The 16,992-nt window shown below is 51.0% G+C and overlaps 6 protein-coding genes across 6 annotated transcripts; 2 read left to right on the forward strand and 4 right to left on the reverse strand.

The window, feature by feature from the left end:
• Window positions 1-714: 714 nt before the first annotated feature.
• On the reverse strand, window positions 715-1,372 carry COCSADRAFT_141745 (uncharacterized protein). The gene is made up of 3 exons (XM_007701436.1): window positions 1,314-1,372; window positions 1,132-1,237; window positions 715-926 (listed from the first exon to the last, which is right to left on the reverse strand). The coding sequence occupies exons 2-3, from the start codon at window positions 1,191-1,193 to the stop codon at window positions 782-784; spliced, it is 207 nt and encodes a 68-aa protein (XP_007699626.1). The 5' UTR covers window positions 1,194-1,237; window positions 1,314-1,372; the 3' UTR covers window positions 715-781.
• A 202-nt stretch (window positions 1,373-1,574) lies between these two features.
• On the reverse strand, window positions 1,575-5,551 carry COCSADRAFT_116603 (uncharacterized protein). Its single transcript, XM_007701437.1, has 3 exons — window positions 5,054-5,551; window positions 4,796-5,004; window positions 1,575-4,746 (listed from the first exon to the last, which is right to left on the reverse strand). The coding sequence occupies exons 1-3, from the start codon at window positions 5,475-5,477 to the stop codon at window positions 1,825-1,827; spliced, it is 3,555 nt and encodes a 1,184-aa protein (XP_007699627.1). The 5' UTR covers window positions 5,478-5,551; the 3' UTR covers window positions 1,575-1,824.
• A 531-nt stretch (window positions 5,552-6,082) lies between these two features.
• On the forward strand, window positions 6,083-9,057 carry COCSADRAFT_36481 (uncharacterized protein). Its single transcript, XM_007700988.1, has 4 exons — window positions 6,083-6,780; window positions 6,830-7,940; window positions 7,995-8,417; window positions 8,466-9,057. The coding sequence occupies exons 1-4, from the start codon at window positions 6,097-6,099 to the stop codon at window positions 8,885-8,887; spliced, it is 2,640 nt and encodes an 879-aa protein (XP_007699178.1). The 5' UTR covers window positions 6,083-6,096; the 3' UTR covers window positions 8,888-9,057.
• A 1,990-nt stretch (window positions 9,058-11,047) lies between these two features.
• On the forward strand, window positions 11,048-13,335 carry COCSADRAFT_36482 (uncharacterized protein). Its single transcript, XM_007700989.1, has 4 exons — window positions 11,048-12,176; window positions 12,229-12,730; window positions 12,938-13,046; window positions 13,102-13,335. The coding sequence occupies exons 1-3, from the start codon at window positions 11,357-11,359 to the stop codon at window positions 12,942-12,944; spliced, it is 1,329 nt and encodes a 442-aa protein (XP_007699179.1). The 5' UTR covers window positions 11,048-11,356; the 3' UTR covers window positions 12,945-13,046; window positions 13,102-13,335.
• A 520-nt stretch (window positions 13,336-13,855) lies between these two features.
• COCSADRAFT_318512 (uncharacterized protein) lies at window positions 13,856-14,404 on the reverse strand. The gene has a single exon (XM_007701438.1). The coding sequence runs from the start codon at window positions 14,231-14,233 to the stop codon at window positions 13,907-13,909; it is 327 nt and encodes a 108-aa protein (XP_007699628.1). The 5' UTR covers window positions 14,234-14,404; the 3' UTR covers window positions 13,856-13,906.
• COCSADRAFT_318511 (uncharacterized protein) lies at window positions 14,405-15,660 on the reverse strand. Its single transcript, XM_007701439.1, has one exon. The coding sequence runs from the start codon at window positions 15,471-15,473 to the stop codon at window positions 14,577-14,579; it is 897 nt and encodes a 298-aa protein (XP_007699629.1). The 5' UTR covers window positions 15,474-15,660; the 3' UTR covers window positions 14,405-14,576.
• Between the last annotated feature and the right edge of the window lie 1,332 nt (window positions 15,661-16,992).

Here is a 16,992-nt window from a genome sequence, read left to right on the forward strand (position 1 = left end):
GACGACCCGAACGTTCTATGACCTTTTTTTGCTGCTGCTGCTGCTGCTGCTGCTGCGGGTTTCTCTCTCTTTGTTGCCAAATTTGTACATGGTCTCTTTTTTTTGTATGTGCATATATGCCCTCTCTCGTACCCGTACATAGTAGCTCTGTTCCCCACATTGGTCATTTGCATTTTCGGAATGGATGATCAGGTCGTGTCTACTTCTTGTTCTCTCGTTAGTGGAGATGAATTGCTATGTGTAACTTGTCTCGTTAGCTCACGCCAGCACGACACAAGTCCAAATAGCACAGCTTGTGAATTGAGCATTTGGGTTGTCATTTATGCAAGGAACCGGAGATAACACATTTGTCTCGCGCGTGAATGCAAAGAAAAAAACATGTCCGACACGGCATAGAGAAGGAGAGAAAGTCAAAACATCAAGTTTCCATTATCAGAAACCTCGTCTCGTCGGCTTCCCTCGACACACATTGGCATGTAAAAAAAAGCTATCATTTTCAGCTCTTGTTTCCTATCTTACCTCACGTCCCCCCCCCCATGCTAATCCATCCACCTCTTTCCTTCTTTTTTCCAGTAGTTGCGAATGAAAAAGAAAAGATCCCGGGGTCCCGAGGTGGCCATTTCGTATCGTCAGGTAATCATCTCGTCAAGTTTGTGCACCGCCTCTATTCCGGTTCGATTTCCGTTTGAAAAAAGGGTAAGGGAATTTATCGGTGCTGTGAGATTCGTCAGCCTCTTTGCCTCCTTCCATACGCATTTAACCTCGTAGTAGACGCGATCGCTCATCTGCCAGGCTGTGCAAGAGTGTAGGGGAAACAGAAACGTACCTTGACAAAGCCAATGTCGGCGCTCTTCTCACGGAAGCACTGACGGCAGATGTTGAGGCCGTACTTGCGGATCAGACCAGCAGGGTGCGTGCAGACGCGGCTGTTGAGTACTGTGTTAGCCTCTGTATTTGCCTATAAAGTGATGTCTTGTCCTTGTTTTCCTGCAATGTCCAATCGCCCGTTTTCCTGCGTTGCCCCTGCGCCCATCATGGTACGCAAAAGGCCCGCCTTCCCCCACGTGGACTGAACTGGAATGCGGATGTGTGTGGAGGTGGACATAGGTATATTAAGAGGGAGCGACGTACCACTCGCGAGAGCCCTTGCCGTAGGTCCTAGGGCGGGAATACCAGACCGACTCGTGAGACATGATGTGTGGTTGAAGGGCGGGTTGGGCGGGTAAGTCCTGGTGTGCTGCCTTGAATCAGTCTTTTGTTCTTTCGCGCAGATTTACTGCTTTTCCAGAGTCGGATATGGGGCTGCAACTCACAGTATTGACTGTTGTCGGCGGTGTTGGACGGGCTTGCTGTAGGCTTGACGAAGTTCCTCGATGGGCGGTGGATGCCGATAATTCGCGTATTGTGTGTGCTGGTCCGTGCGAGGCGCTAATGCTGGCGCACAGGTTTCCATTGCGTTCGTCGGGGTGTGCCAAGAGGTTGCTGGATTCTGTTCCCCGTCTCCTCCAACATGTCCTATGAGGAAGCTTAATGAGCATACAGTGAGGTACAAGAGCTCTCTGGGTATTGAAAATCGCTGGACAGACTTGCTTGAGCAGTAAATTCATGCTAGATAGAGGTGAAGTGGAAACAACGTCGCAGATGATGAATTCACAAAAGGCCGCCAGTCCCAGACCCGTACCATATTACCCATCATGATAACGCCGAAGCGCCTTGCTGTAATCGTGGCCTTGGTATGTAAGATAAAGAGCGGAGCTCCAAAACCTGCTTCACAATCATAAAAGTAAACAATTAAATCCAGGCATCTTGCCCATATCAAAACACTCAGTCACCGAGAATACTCTCTTCGCCATCCCCATCCCTCTCTGTCGCATCGTCACCATTCTCCTCCGCATCCTGTACACCATTCATTTGCTCCTCATCACCATCGGCCATTTCCTCGTCCTCAATCTCGTCTCCAGGTACTTCGTTCTCAGCGTCTTGTTCTTCGTCTTCGTCGCTGTCCACTTCAACAACCTCTTTGCTTTTAGCTGGTTTGGCAGTCTCCTTAGTTGCCTTTGTACCCTTCTTAGTCACTTTGCGTTGCTTGACTGCTTCGAGATGATTTACAACCTCCCTCCATGTAGGCGTGAGCTTTGTCTTGTTACGCTCTAGACGCTTGCGCACTGTGCCTGAACCGTCACCATCAAGTGCACCAACAAGCACAGCATGTACGACGCGCCCACCGAACGCATCGAGCGATTGCTCAGCCAGAATGGCACGCACTTGCTTGTCCGATACTGCGCCCTCATCCGCAGCATCCTCTTCGTCACTTTCCGGTTCATCATCAGGGTCGATTGGATCATCATCAAGATCTGGTTCCTCAAGACGCTTGTTTGTAAGTTTGGCCAGGTGGTTTTCCCATGCCGTAAGAATCTGCAAGATGAGCTTGGTTGTGTTGCTGTCGATGTCGCGGCAAAGAGCCTCCCAGTTGTCATTGGCGTTATTTGATGCGCGACCTTGTGTCTTTTTAGGCGTCCTTGTCACCTTGCCCTTTTTGACCCGTAGTGTACAGAACATGGTGTAAACGTCTAACAGGAGATTCGCTGCGTCGAGTCGTACTTCATCTGTGCCTTTCCGGCTCTCCATGATCCTCATTAAGGTCGTGACACAAGTGTCCCTCCTTTCCACAAGCGCCATGAGCTCGTCGTCAGGCATACTGGTGCCTTCTTCAACGTGTGTGGTACACTCCCGGCATTTCCACATGAAATACATGAGCATGATAGATATTGCGTGACGGACAAGAGTATCGTCTGCCTCTTTAATCTCTGCATCTAGCTCCTCAACTGGAACACCTCGCTCAAGGATTTGTAATACTGAGTCGATTGGCGGTGTGTCCAACGCCGCCTTCTTGCCTCTGCTCTTTGGCTTTGCAGGAGCAACAATATGGTCCAGCACAGAAGCATCTGAAACAGTCACCAGCTGTGCCATCTTTAGTACGACGTTGGAAACGCCACGGAGAACATTTTGATCCAAATTGCCTCGTGTAGAAAAGTCCTTGCCTCGTCGAAGGGCATCAAATGTGTTGATCAGGTCATCCCAAAGTGCTTGGACCTTGAGATCAACCGTCTCTCTGAGTTCCTCGCTGCCCTGTGCGTGTAGAATGGACCCGATAGCCTCACCAAGCACACGCTCGTTGTGATGAGTAAGGAATTGCTTGTTGATATCGTCTAGTAACGCAGCGAGGGCTGCATTCTGCCGAAGTTCCTCAAAGACATCCAGATTCAGCTCACGCTCCAATCGGAGACATAGGGCAGCAGCTTCTGGAAGAGCGCCGAATTTCTTCAGAAGTTGAGGAATGAGTAACGACAGTCGTCGAGCCATATCTGCTTGGTCCTCTTGCTCGCTCTCGCGTTGCGTCTTGGTCTTCTTCTTGTCCTTGGGCACCTCTGCAAGGCGCTGAAGTCGGATACGTACTACCGAGTTGAGAATGTCTAAGAGAACAGTTTCGTGTTTCTCCTCGAGCTGGCAGGTTTGGCGAAGCATGATTTCTGGATCTTCACTGTCTCCTTGAACAGTTTGGGAATGGTCGTAGAGGAGGTAACCAGCCACAACCTCCCATGACCGAATCTCCGGAATAGCATCGTAGAGGGCTTGAGCAGCGAGCGAAACGCGCGATTCCACACCAGCAGCAATCAACCCCAGCTCCGCACCAGGAGACATGCGCTGGATCTGCGAGGGCAGCTCAACTTCGTCTTCGTCGTATGAGAGCAATTGGTCAACCAAACACTTGAGCTTGAGCCACTCGAGTCGTGGATTGTGATACTCTTCCTCTTCTTCGTCAGGTGGAGCCAATGCTTCATTTAACGCCTCTTCGCCTCCCATATCTTCTACGGTCGCTTCGTATGCAGCATTGACGTTCTCAGCGAAAAAGCCAACCACAGACTTGCGAACCTTTGCGTCAGAGTCGAAGATGAGCTTCCCAACCGAATCAATATCATCGGGCTCAAGGAAGCCGGCCTCACGAAGGATGTCGAGTAAGTCGACTGCTGCAGCACGCACGTTGATTTCCGCATCGTGAGTAGCCATTTCGACAATACGTGGTCGGAAGCGCTCGGTAAAGGTCTTCAAGCCGGCCAGCTTGCTCTCATCCCGGAACAAGCGTGCCAGCTGGTGCAGCACTTCGATTCGCGTGGATGGATTTGGATCTGAAAGCACCCAACCCAGATAGCGAAGTTTGGTGCCATCAAAAAACTTGTCGGGATATGCGATGATCCAATCTGCCAGCGCTACCACGCTATCGACCCTGATCTTAGGATCGACGTCCCGGTAGCGATGAACGTAGACGGCAGCGAACCAGTCATCCAACTGGCCCCCGACATATTCTAGCTTTTGATTATACTCGTCGATTTCCTTTTCCGCTGCAGCCACACGTTCTTTATTCACTCTTGACTTTTTGGCCTCTGCTTCGCTCTGGCGGACGCGCTTAGCCGTGTTCTCTACCAGGTCTGCAGCAACTTGCGCCAGGGCGGTCGTGATGGCCAGCGAGGCGACTGTGCTTGTATGCCGGAATGGACGATTACCGGTGGAGGACATGGCGCCCAGCCAGACGGAAATGTTTTCTAAAATCTCCACGCTCTCGTACATGAGGCCTGATTCTGCAATGGTTTGTATGAGGGTCATAAAGAAGCCTTGCAGCGCGTTTCTGAAGGCATTGCCACCGCCGTCCTTTGCCTTTGCAATCAGAGGGTATTCAGTAACCTCGTACTGGTTCTTGTTAGTATGCACCGGGCTGCATGAAGCCATCTGGACTCACCTGCTGGAATTCCTCTTGAATCTCGGCTACGCGATTGGGCGCGTTATCCGGATCGCCTATGTCGTCCTCGTTTATCCGCAAATCGCAGCCTGAAGCTTGGAAGACTAGATTTACGATTTCGGCCACAGCTTTGGCTTCATGTTCATTGAATCGGGCTATCCACTGAGCGGTCACGTCTTCGAGCCGGTCTCCGCTAGCGAACACGTCGGCTATAGCGCGTTAGCTTGTGCAGGCTTCATGCCGCGCCTGCAAACATACCGTATAGGCCTTCGGTCTCTTCTGGCAGGGTGCTCTTGCGTACAGGCGCTTTTCGGGGTCGTTTGGCAAGCTTCTTTGTCGCGTTGCTGGCGGGACGGATGGCCAGGCTGAGGCTGTCGCCATTGGTCTTTGGCTTCTTAGCTGCTGGCTTACGGGCAGCAGCTTTGGTCTTCCTCTTGCGCCTACGCTCCTTGATTTCCTCATCATCCGGCTCGTCCTCGGTGCTCTGGTCTGACTCTTGTTCGGAAGAGTCGCTCGCGTCTACTGCACTGTCATTGTCGTTGCCGCGCTTCCGCTTGGTGGTGGTGGTTGGGCTCGCGCCTGGCGCGAACCTGTCTGGTTTTCTGGATACGCGTCCAGACTTGCGCCGCGTGGCAGTAGATTCGACCTGGTCGACCCCTGAGGGCGATGCCGGCGCGCTCATGGTGGCTGCGCGCGTGGGTATATGGTGCGAGGAAAAGTGGCGTTGCAGTCGAGGAATGTGGCGCGACAATTGCGGTCGATGGGGTGGAGGCGGGGACAGCAATGGGAGACGCGTTGTATAGTCCGAGCACTTTTAGTCCCAGGTTCAGCGCACGTGCATGACGCTGCACCAGCGTCGACTACTTTTCGCTTGGACGCTGTATAGACGCCTTTGGCTGATTGTTGTATTCGTTCTTTACAAATGCCATAAAAGCGTCATGGCTGCTTTCGTTTCTCTGGAGCAAACCACCGCCTTGCATCAAGTTTGGTTGTTGTCTGGGGTTACGGACTGTGTATCCTGCAAAGGCATGGCCGGACAGTAGGACATGCTTGCGGGTTTCCATAGTCCATCGTCTTTAGATAGATCACAATACCGTCGATTGTGTGCACAATTGCAGCCTTGTCTATCAGATGATTCGCACCACATCTCAATATACAGTTGTGAGCCTGCAGTCGCATGCATAAGCAGTGCAGTCAATGTGCCGGAGGTACCGTTTGTTATCGATACGTCACTTACGGAAGCGCTTCGGACGCAGGTGCGGCTACAGCTCCGCAACCTTCACTCTCATCACACCCGCCCAATGTCAGCCAATTCAAGCGCGCTGAAACGGAAGCACTCGGGCAAGACCATCAAGGAGCTCTTCACCACCCACTCCAAGCCAAACCTTGCCTCGGCAGCTCCGTTATCGCCCACAAGCAAGCGCACACGACGAGACAGCTCGCCCATAGAGAGCACAGAGGTTGCTACTTCGCCCTCTTTGATAAGCAGCATGGATACGGCCGATATGTACAGCTTTCCCAGCAAGAAGGCAGGCATATCTAGTAATGCAAATGTCGTTCATATCACCTCGAGCCCTGAGAACAGCCCTGCGAAGACGAGCGGCCAACGCAATGGAACGCGCAGGGCAGCACCCAGCTTACATAGCAATAGCGGCCCCAAGCGACTGGTGGTAAAGAATTTCAAGCCGATTAGAAAGGTGGACCCCCGTGCTTTTCTGGACCAGACATGGCAGAAGGTCGAAAAGGCCCTCGACACCATCTTTGAGCAAGGCGACATTGACTTTAGTCTGGAGGAGCTGTACCGCGGCGTAGAAAATGTCTGTCGACAGGATATGGCCAGGGACATCAAAGAACGTCTAACCAACAAGTGCCGAGATTACGTGCGAGGCAGTTTAGAGGCAAAGGTAAAAGACAGCCTGGGTAAGACTAGTGTTGACGTACTGCGGACGACGCTACATGCTTGGGCACTATGGAACAGTCAGATGGTAAGTCGGGCAACACAAGAATACATGCCACCGAACTGACAGACTGCAGAAATACCTAGATTGGATCTTCTGCTACCTCGACCGAGCCTACCTCCTCCCACGTCACGAATCCCTCCGTGAAATCTGCATTAGCCTTTTCCGCTCAATCATCTTTGAAAATGACAAACTAAACCCTCGCATCGTCGATGGTGCCTGCGATCTGGTAGCAACTGATCGGACAGGCGGTGATCTGGACAGCGAGATATTCTCCAAGACAGTCAATATGTTCCACGACATGCAAGTCTACACACGGCACTTTGAGCCGCGCTTGATGGAAGTCAGTCAGGAGTACATAGTGAAGTGGGCAGACACGGAGAGTGCAGAGAAATCCCTGCCCGAGTATGTGCGCAATTCAAGGGCGCTCATGGATCGTGAAATGAAGAGGGTAGAGATGTTTAGCCTTCCAAACACGACCAAGCGAGAGCTTCTTACGCTGCTGGAAGATCATCTAATCGCGAAGAAGGAATCAAGATTGACGAATCAGGACGAGCTTGCTGACCTCCTGGAAAATAATGCTGTCCAAGATCTCGAGATGCTATACACACTTCTCGAACGCCGAAAAATGGGTGCACGTCTACGGTCTGGTTTTACAAAGTGGATAGAAGACGAGGGTACAGCTATCGTCTTCAATGAAAAGGAACAAGAGAACATGGTCGTGCAACTGCTGTCATTGAAGCGTCAGTTAGACGCCATTTGGAAAACCTCGTTCCATCGAGACGAAGAGCTGGGCCACGGGCTGCGCGAGGCTTTTGACAAGTTCATGAATAAGACAAAGAAGACGAACGCAAGCTGGGGCACAGACAACTCCAAGACGGGCGAGATGATTGCCAAGTACGTCGACATGTTGCTGAGAGGAGGTGCTAAGGCGATACCAACACAGCTGAGCCGGAAGTCAGAGAAGCCTGTTGAAGTTGAGGCTGAGGATGACAAGGAAGACGATGTATTTGATGAAGACACTGAAGTCAACAACCAACTCGACCAGGTTCTCGATCTGTTCCGCTTCTTACATGGCAAGGCTGTGTTTGAGGCCTTCTACAAGAAAGATCTAGCACGACGATTATTGATGGGCAGAAGCGCTAGTGCGGATGCGGAGAGAAGCATGTTATCAAGACTCAAGATTGGTGAGTCTTCCTCAACAGCAACTTTCATTTGACCTGCATACTAACTCACTATAGAATGTGGTGCTGGTTTCACTGCTAATCTTGAACAAATGTTCCGAGACATCGAATTGTCCCGCGAAGAAATGAGCTCATACAAGAATATCAGCGAGGAACGCAACGAAAAACTCGATCTCGATCTGAATGTGAACATCCTTTCTGCGTCCGCTTGGCCTACTTACCCCACTGTTCCCGTCATCCTACCGCCAGAGGTACAATCTGCTATGAACAAATTCGAAGCGCACTACAAGATTAAACATACTGGCCGCAAGCTTGAGTTCAAGCACGCACTGGCGCATTGTCAAATCAAGGCCAGATTCCCCAAAGGCCTCAAGGAACTGGTAGTCTCGTCATTCCAGGCCATTGTCCTCTTGCTGTTCAATGGCCGACGGGATGACGAGCACATTGATTATGAATATCTCAAGCAAGCCACAGGACTACGTGAGTCATACAGCAATATGTTTTAATAGCACGACTAACAATCGACAGCACCTGCCGAGCTTAATCGTACATTACAATCTCTGGCTTGTGCCAAAGTGCGGCCTCTAACGAAGCACCCAAAGGGCCGCGAGATTAGCGAGACTGATACGTTCACTATCAACGCTTCTTTCACAGATCCCAAGTACCGCATCAAAGTCAATACTGTTCAGCTCAAGGAAACGGCGGCTGAAAACAAGGAAACACACGAACGTGTTGCTGCGGACCGAAACTATGAGACGCAAGCTGCCATTGTGCGCATCTTGAAGGCAAGAAAGAGAATCAGTCACGCCGAGCTAGTCAGTGAGACTATCAAGGCTACAAGAAACAGGGGTACTCTAGAGGTTAGTGGTATCAAGAGGAATATTGATCGGTTGATTGAGAAGGAGTTCTTGGAGAGAGAAGACGATGGATTGTATGCCTACATTGCATAGACTACTTGCAGTATCAGCCAGTACACGATGATTCTGAAAGTTGGGTTTTTTCGGATCCGTTGTACCAATACGAGTTATTTTACGCATGCCAGGTTTAGAGTAATCTTTGTTGAACCTGAAATTCAACTTTCCTGATGATTGGCTTGTTTTAGGCCAAGCCCCGATATTGATGTCTACTCTTTATAATCTTTCTTGATCGATGTTTACGCCTTCGTCAACCGGATGGCGAGCACTACTGTTGCGCAAAGGGTAGTGCAGAACGTGACTTGAAAGAAAGAAAAGAGGGGAAGTGGGTTGGGCGTGGAAGGGTCATCTGTGAGGGTCAGGAAGGGCTAAAAGGGTCGAGGAATCCAAGAATCGACATAATTTTGCCAACATGACGCATGAACGACTATGGTCTAGGGAAGTGCAAATTTCTCGGCTGGATTTACCGCCGGTTGATCGAGGACAAATCGAAGAACATTTCGAACCTTACCTCGTTTCCGTTGAGTGGTGATGTATCGGCCCTCGAGTCTTTGGGACAAGCAGCTTTGTTTTTCCTCATGACAGCTCATGGACACCACCCTCAGGTGCAACAAATCTTCTAGGCGCCTTCTAAGTGCATTCCCAATACCGGTTGCCCCATATTGGCGAGTAGAAGTAGATGCATGGGCAACCCCCCACTACCTTCTGGCGAGTAACAAAGTTAAAGCAGAGGTACTCTCGCGGTCAAAACGCAGGAAAAGTAACTTGAGACCAAGGTGGCGATTTGGTTACCAACGGCCTCTTCCGCGGAACAAAGCTATCCAACGGGCCGGCCGCCGTGCCTTCGTCGCCTGGTACATGACTTCGACCCCGCAATGCAGGTCAATCTCTCAACCATCGCCTTGTTTGATGCTTCAAATACACACCGGCAGCCATGCTTACACAGCGACCAACTCCCTGTCCGCCTTTTCTTTTTCTATCTGGAAACAGTCCAAAACAGCCTCCTTGAACTCACGCTTGTCATCTCGCACGAACATCTCAACAGTCCAAGCTCGTTGCGGCGGTCAGTCGGCTCACGCAACGGGGATGCAGCTGTCAGTTCAGTTTCAGTTCTATCCAAACCTAAGTAGTCGAAGCCACGTGCAAATCCCAGGTACCTGGGTAGCTCAAGCCCTAGTAAGCAAGACACTGCAGTAATAGCACTTTGTGAGAAACCAAGCTTCTTTACCTCCTCTCCTTCTTCTCTTCAACCCTTTCCGTGCGGCGCTACAAGTAAAAACACCTTCTGTTGCAGAGTTGTGACGATCTTCCTGGCTAGCGAGCGAGCGAGCGATACCCCTGATGATTGCCTTTTCTTCCATGCGCATCATCCGGTGTATGTCTATTCTGGGCACCTCAACACTCTATTCGCTACTGTACAGTATAGCTTGCTTTTCCAACCACATACAACGACTTCCATGCGCGGGCGGCCGCGGCAAACCCTAGACACTGACCGCTTCATGAACCATTGTTAGCGGGGAAGCCCACCATATCCGCATTCTAAGCGCATGCATTGCTGCTATTGGCCTGGTTGTTTTGCTGATAGATGGAATTTTCGACGTTCGTAGAAGATCCTAGGAATATTCTATATCCGACAGAATCGAGAGCATGGCAGTGCAGGTATCCCAACGATGCGGAAATCACTGGAAATGAAGCCCTCATTTCTGTTTCTATGTTCTTCTCAACACGAGAATTTGGGCTCTCCTGTTTTTCATTCCTTCTTCTTTGTCTCGATATCGCCGATTACGCATCCCTCTATGGACCTATTCGGTCACTACCGACGCCATGACCTACCGGTCTTCCAGGGTTGTTTTTACAACACACTCGAGAGGCAGAATTTGATGCGTATAATAGCTTTTTGGACGCATTAGCGAGTTGGTATGATCGGCTCAGGTCTCTGTTTTCAGATTGTGATCTTATGTTCCTTCTCCAGAGACTTTGGTGTTTGATGTTACGTGTGGCGGTGCCTATCAAGATTCTCCAGCTGTGGTATAAGGAATTTCACGTAAAGTGATATCCAACTGGATGGAAACCTCACTAGCTCAACCATGCCTTTTCAGACCATACCTGCGGCGACAAACTCCGTCTAATGCAGCACGAGTGCTAGCTAATGTGTGCAGGTGTGTGCGCATATGTGCACTTGCTAGACCCTATTGAGCCATGCACTCAACGATCGACGTGCCTGCAGAAACAGAGTCCGGTGTGAACGGAGCTTCTAACGTACAACAAAGCATGAGCAACACTGAAGCACCAATGCACGAGTTTCCATAAAAGAAAAGAAAAAGGGTTATGAGAGAAGTGAGTATATGAAGCCACTTCGTCTTCTGATTCAAATTCCTCACCTACCATCGACAATCATTTCATCAACACTCACTTACAAATCACACACTCTCTTAATACAACCCAAGTTTCTTATAATATAATAATCTTTCCTTTCTCGACTTCATCGACAGCTTTCCATTCAAGATGCGTTTCACAACCATCGTTACGGTCTCGTCCTTCGCCCTCATGGGCAGCGCCGCCCCGGCCAAAGCCCCCGCTCTGTCCTCGTCGGCCAAGCTGCCTGTCCCCAGAAACGTGCCCAAGGTGCCTGCTACTTCTGGTATACCTTCTCTCGACGTTGAGTCCGACAGGTCCGGCGGGCCGCTAAGGATCCGCCAGGCGGACAGCTTGTTCGACGGCTTATTCGACTACGGCAAGGGCACGCTAAAGAAGGAGAAGACAAAGGACGACAAGGAAGACAAGAAGAAGGCAGATGACAAGAAGAAGGGGGAAGACGAGGAGGAGAGGCCCAAGGGAAACGACAAGGGTGACGACAACGACAAGTCTCCCCAGGGCGGCGAATCCGGCGAGGGTGGTGAATCCCAGGAGGGAGGTGCAGGCGGCGAGTCTAACGCCGGTGGCGAGGGTCCTCAGGGCGGCAATGGCCCTCAGGGCGGCAATGGCCCTCAGGGCGGCAATGGTCCTCAGGGCGGCAATGGTCCTCAGGGCGGTAATGGCCCTCAGGGCGGCAATGGCCCTCAGGGCGGCAATGGTCCTCAGGGTGGCAATGGCCCTCAGGGCGGCAATGGTCCTCAGGGTGGCAATGGCCCTCAGGGCGGTAATGGCCCTCAGGGTGGCAATGGTCCTCAGGGCGGCAATGGTCCTCAGGGCGGCAATGGTCCTCAGGGCGGCAATGGCCCTCAGGGCGGTAATGGCCCTCAGGGCGGCGAGACTCCTTCTGGAAGCGAGGCTACCCATGAGGGGGGAGAGGCCCCTCAACAGGACGGTCAGTCCCAAGAATACGGTAAGAATTGATTACATCCCCCAGGTTTGATATGAAGACTGACGAGAAATAGGTTCCCAGTACAAGCGTCAAGCCGGGGAGTCTTCCAAGGAATCCAAGGGCCACAAGGGTGACCACGGCTTCAACTACAAGATCCTAGGAGACAAACGCCAGGCTCAAGAATCCTCCGAGGGCGGCGAGCGCAAGGGCAAGGGCGACGACCATGGCTTCAACTACAAGATCCTAGGAGACAAGCGCCAGACTCGCGAGTCTTCCAAGGGCGGCAAGCACAACGACGGCTTCGACTACAAGATTTTCAACAAGCGCCAGGCTCAAGGATCCTCCGAGGGCGGCGAGCGCAAGGGCGGCAAGCACAACGACGGCTTCGACTACAAGGTTTTCAACAAGCGCCAGCTTGAGGGTATCAATAATGTTCTTAACCCCAAGAAAGAGGAGTCCAAGAAAGAGGAGTCCAAGAAGGCGGAGACCGCCCAAGGTAACACCGATCAAGGCAGCCAGACAGAGGGTGACGATGAATCGGGTAGCTCTGAAGCGAAGCGCCAGATTGATGAGCTGTGAGTGTGACTTTTTCCCTTTATCTTCTTCATCCGTGTTATTTCTTTTACTTCATTCCTTGCTTACAACCCACTTACCCGCCTCGCTCCCGTTTTGGTTTCGAGTAAACGCTTCCCATCTCCTCTTCCTTTTGCTCTTCTTTCCCCCTCCCTTTCCAATCTACTTTGTCTATTTCCTTTGGGAGAAGAATACTAACACGCTTGTGGGTACTAGCACGGTCAACTTTTGCTCAGCGAAAAGCGGCAATGCCAAATGCGACAATCTTTGCTCTGTTGCCGGGGCTGCAGGCGTTTGCAAGGAGAACAAGAAGACTGGGTGCGTTTTATCTCCTTCCCCTCCCCTTTCCAGTATTTACTAATGCGCCATGCAGCAAGTGGGCCTGTGAGTGCAACGGTGGAATGGTCGAGGAGGACGACAAAAAGGACAACAAGGATAGCAAGGACAACAAGGATAGCAAGGACAACAAGGATAGCAAGGACAACAACAACGACAACAACGACGACGAGTGAATCTAGCTTCGTAAGATTCCGTCTTCTATAATGTCTTAAATGGGGGAGTTTGAGCTTGCAGGAGGGGTTAGATATGGGGGGAATACTAGGGGGAGATTTAGATGGTGGTTTGGAGGGAAAAAAAAGGGAACATTCATTTGGTGTAAACGTGCGGATTTAGACTTTTTCGTTTTTTTCGGGATTAGACTTTTATTTCGTAATGACTATATCATATTTTGTTTCTAAAATTTACCTTTGGACTTGACTTTACCGTGATTGAAAATGTATGTGGGATAATGCTACAGAAGCTTTGGCGAAGAAAGATGATGGAGGTTTTGCTTGTGATAGTTACTTGGTATTATCAAAGTTTGCGGCATTACTTTCTTTCCGATACTTGTAAATACAATGTTTTCCTACCTTAGTGTGAACGCTTAGAATGGCGGGAGAAAAGATTTTTTTTTATCAATCTAACTTTCAACTTTCAACTTTCAACACAAGTGATGATGTGGAAAGATGTTCACTAAAGCACTTACATCTAAGTGCCAAAACCCATCATTCAAGTGAACAAGGCTGTAGAGAAGTCTACAGCACCTACACCATCCCAAAGACCTAAGATCATATGTAAGAAGAGAGAGACACACAGAGAGAGATAGAGAAAAATATATATCAATACATCTATCTACCACCCTACATATACTCCAGCAAAAAACCAGAATCCCAGCTTAAACACCAAAACGATCTAAAATATGCTTGCAAAAACAAAAAAAAAGATTGGGAAAGGGAAGGGTATAATACTCTACTTTTTTTCTTCTCGCCAACGCACCGAAAGCAAAGCAAAGTAGTGATAACGAAAAAAATACACACCCCCGCTTTAGCAAGAAGGAAAAGAAAGAGAAAAAAAACGTAGGTTGATGAGAAGACGATGAAAAGTCTAAGGGTGTAGAAAGAAAAGAGAACAAGGAACAGCATGAGTACACCCCTCGTGCTCCAGAACCAATGTAAACAACATTTCATATGGGATGTCGTAGAAAGCGCGCAAAAAAAAAAGACACGCAGGCTGGAGTAAAACTATCAAAAAAGTGATTACAAAGCGGATTGCACCTCCCCAATCAAAAAAACAGAGTGGGTAAAAGTGCAGAGAAATCAAAAGAAAAAGGAAGAAAGAAAAAAAGCCATATCGTCGTTGTTATCGCAAAAAAATCGGAGATAGCGACAAGGTCACGTGTCGTACATCCGCATGTGTACACACACACACAGTCAACCCCCCCTTTAATCCCCCCTCAAAATTGGCAATACCTCAAACGCCCCACAAATGTAAGAAATCGTCTAAACGCCTTACCAAAAGACCACTTTTAGTTCAACCCACACGCTCCGAAACACGACCGCGTTCGATCTGCTCAACGCCATCTGTAGAGTCAGTGCGCTTCATGCGGGATCGGGCCAGGGCAGCGGCCGCTTCTTCGTGTTCGCGGGCCAAGCGACGCAGGGCGGCTTTGGCCTCCTCGAGCGGGATGCTGTCGCTGCGTTTTGGGCTATTCTGGCGCGAAGGGCGTTGGCTAGGTGCGTTGGAGGTGGGCGTCGAGGGCTGGTAGCGGATGCTATTTGCGCGGGTGCTGGCGACGCTGAAGCCGTTCTTTGTGCTGCTGGGACGACTAGGGCGGAACTCGGTGCTGACAGATTCTTGGCTGCGGTTGTCGGCGTCGCGGGCGGGCGAGTTTCTGCGAGAGCGGACGTAGTTTGGGTCGTCGCGCTTGATCATGTGGCGGAACTGCTGAGTTTGGGCGTCGAGGACCCAGCGTTGGTAGCCGGCTGCGCCGTTGGCGTTGCCGGGGATGAAGGTGTCGTGTTCGTCCCAGCACTTGACCCATGCTACGTCGTCGACGCGAAAGAAACCGGCTCGGACTTCTTTGCCTTTGTCGTCTTTGATCATGACCGTCTTCTTCCGCTTGTAGAACTCTGGCTCCAGAAAGTAGCGGCCGAGTGCATGGGAATACTTGAGTGGGATAGGCGTCTCCAAAGGGATATAGTCTTTTCCATCAGATCCCTTGATGGTTGATTTGTTATTGCCCTCTGGCTTGGATGCATCCTTGAGAGTCGCGATCAAGAACCAGCCTCGACCGGGGATACTCTCGTACTGGCCAGGGACTGGGCTGTTCCACTCTTCAACAACCCTAGATAGGTCGACCTTGCTGGATTTGAACCATTTGTGTGGAAAAAAGGCCTTTTGAGTAGCAACAAAGAGGTTGGGCGCCATTCTAGTGGTGTTTGGCGAGACAGAACAAATGAGGGTCCCGCTTACTGCTGTAAAGTGGTCCTCCGGGGACAGTCGGCAGTAGTAGTGGGTCTTGAATCCGGGGTCGGCAAATGCTTGCAGGCAAAAAGGCCTCGTGGAGGAGAGTTTGTCTTTTTTTCGTAGGGCAGGTTGGTGCTGATTGTAGAATGGCCAGGCGGGATAGTTCAAAAGTCGGGTAACCCAGAAGGGAGGCGGCGTGATGAGTGGTGTTGACAAAGGGTTACTGCGACCAGGAGATTTTTAGGGTTTGTGTGACGAGCCGAAGACTGCCAATCACTGCGTGCGATGCACGACTGTGTCGCTATGAAGAGCGAGGCAAAGCCTTCGAGCTTGATTCACGTGGGCGTTAAAGAAGGATTCTCGAAACAAAGGCTCTGGGGTGACCAGATATTTGAAGCACGGGAACTAAAATAGTGTTGGCCTGGAAAATCTTTCCCAGGCTCGCGGAAGGAAATTGGGTTGCGCTTCGACCTACCGTGGGTACACCTAGCTGTGCGGGCCATGGACCGGGGAGCTAATAGTCAGAAAATCATATGCGCATCTAAGCATGCTGTTTTTTTGGTTACGTCGCGCCCGATTGCAACCGGACGACAGGGGAAAAACCAACGGGGAGTCCCTCGTCATGAGCGCGAGCACTGCCTCAATCAGGTCCTCTCAGTCAGACACGTTGTCCGGTTGTTTCCTGGATGAAACCACGGATGTGCTGATCGCGGTGGTTTGCATGTTCATATCCGAATCCGCATGCGTGCCTACCTGACAACATGCCACATCCGTTCGAATGGAGGGTGGCCTTCGCGCCAATCAGGGCGCCTCGCAGCCAGGCGTGGATGCATCAGGCCAGCCTACGCGATTACCGTGTGGCAGCAATCTGGCAGGGCCCGGAGAGTGTGTGCGCGTAGTTGTGCAAGGTGGCAGGGCAGGCACAGACAGATGGCTGCTTCATGGGCTTCATGGCGGTGTGGTGCATGCTGGGTTGAGGTGTGCGGATGAGAAAGGAACAGAGTGGGTCGACATGGCGTCGACTAGTAGAGCGCGGAATCGTATGGCGCGTCCCCGTTAGCGAACGCCGGCCAGGAGACTCCAGGAAACAAGGAAACACGCGGCGCCTGTCTCTTTGACATAACAAGCATGCAATGTCATCCCCAGCATTCCACGTCAAACCTTCCGCAGTAGACAGGTGAGAGAATGTCGTTCTGAGGTCCCTTCAATTTCCCTTCGCCTCATGCTATACCGTCCGTCGTCCCCAGCTCTTGTAGCCCTACCAAACAGCCCAGACCCTATAAACAAGACCAAAGCAGCCCAGCGTCGCAAGCCAAAAGCTTGCTTCCCCCAGCCCACGAGGTTAAACTATGCTGTGCTTCTGGAAGCTGCTGCTTCCGAACCTGCGACGCCGCCAAGCCAGTCGTCCCAGGGGCATTGCGGCTCTGGCGTTGCCCACCCCTACACCTAACCCCCGACGACGACTCGCACATGTCATGGC

This window comes from Bipolaris sorokiniana (genome assembly GCF_000338995.1).
Source record: "Bipolaris sorokiniana ND90Pr unplaced genomic scaffold COCSAscaffold_6, whole genome shotgun sequence".
Classification (NCBI taxonomy): domain Eukaryota; kingdom Fungi; phylum Ascomycota; class Dothideomycetes; order Pleosporales; family Pleosporaceae; genus Bipolaris; species Bipolaris sorokiniana.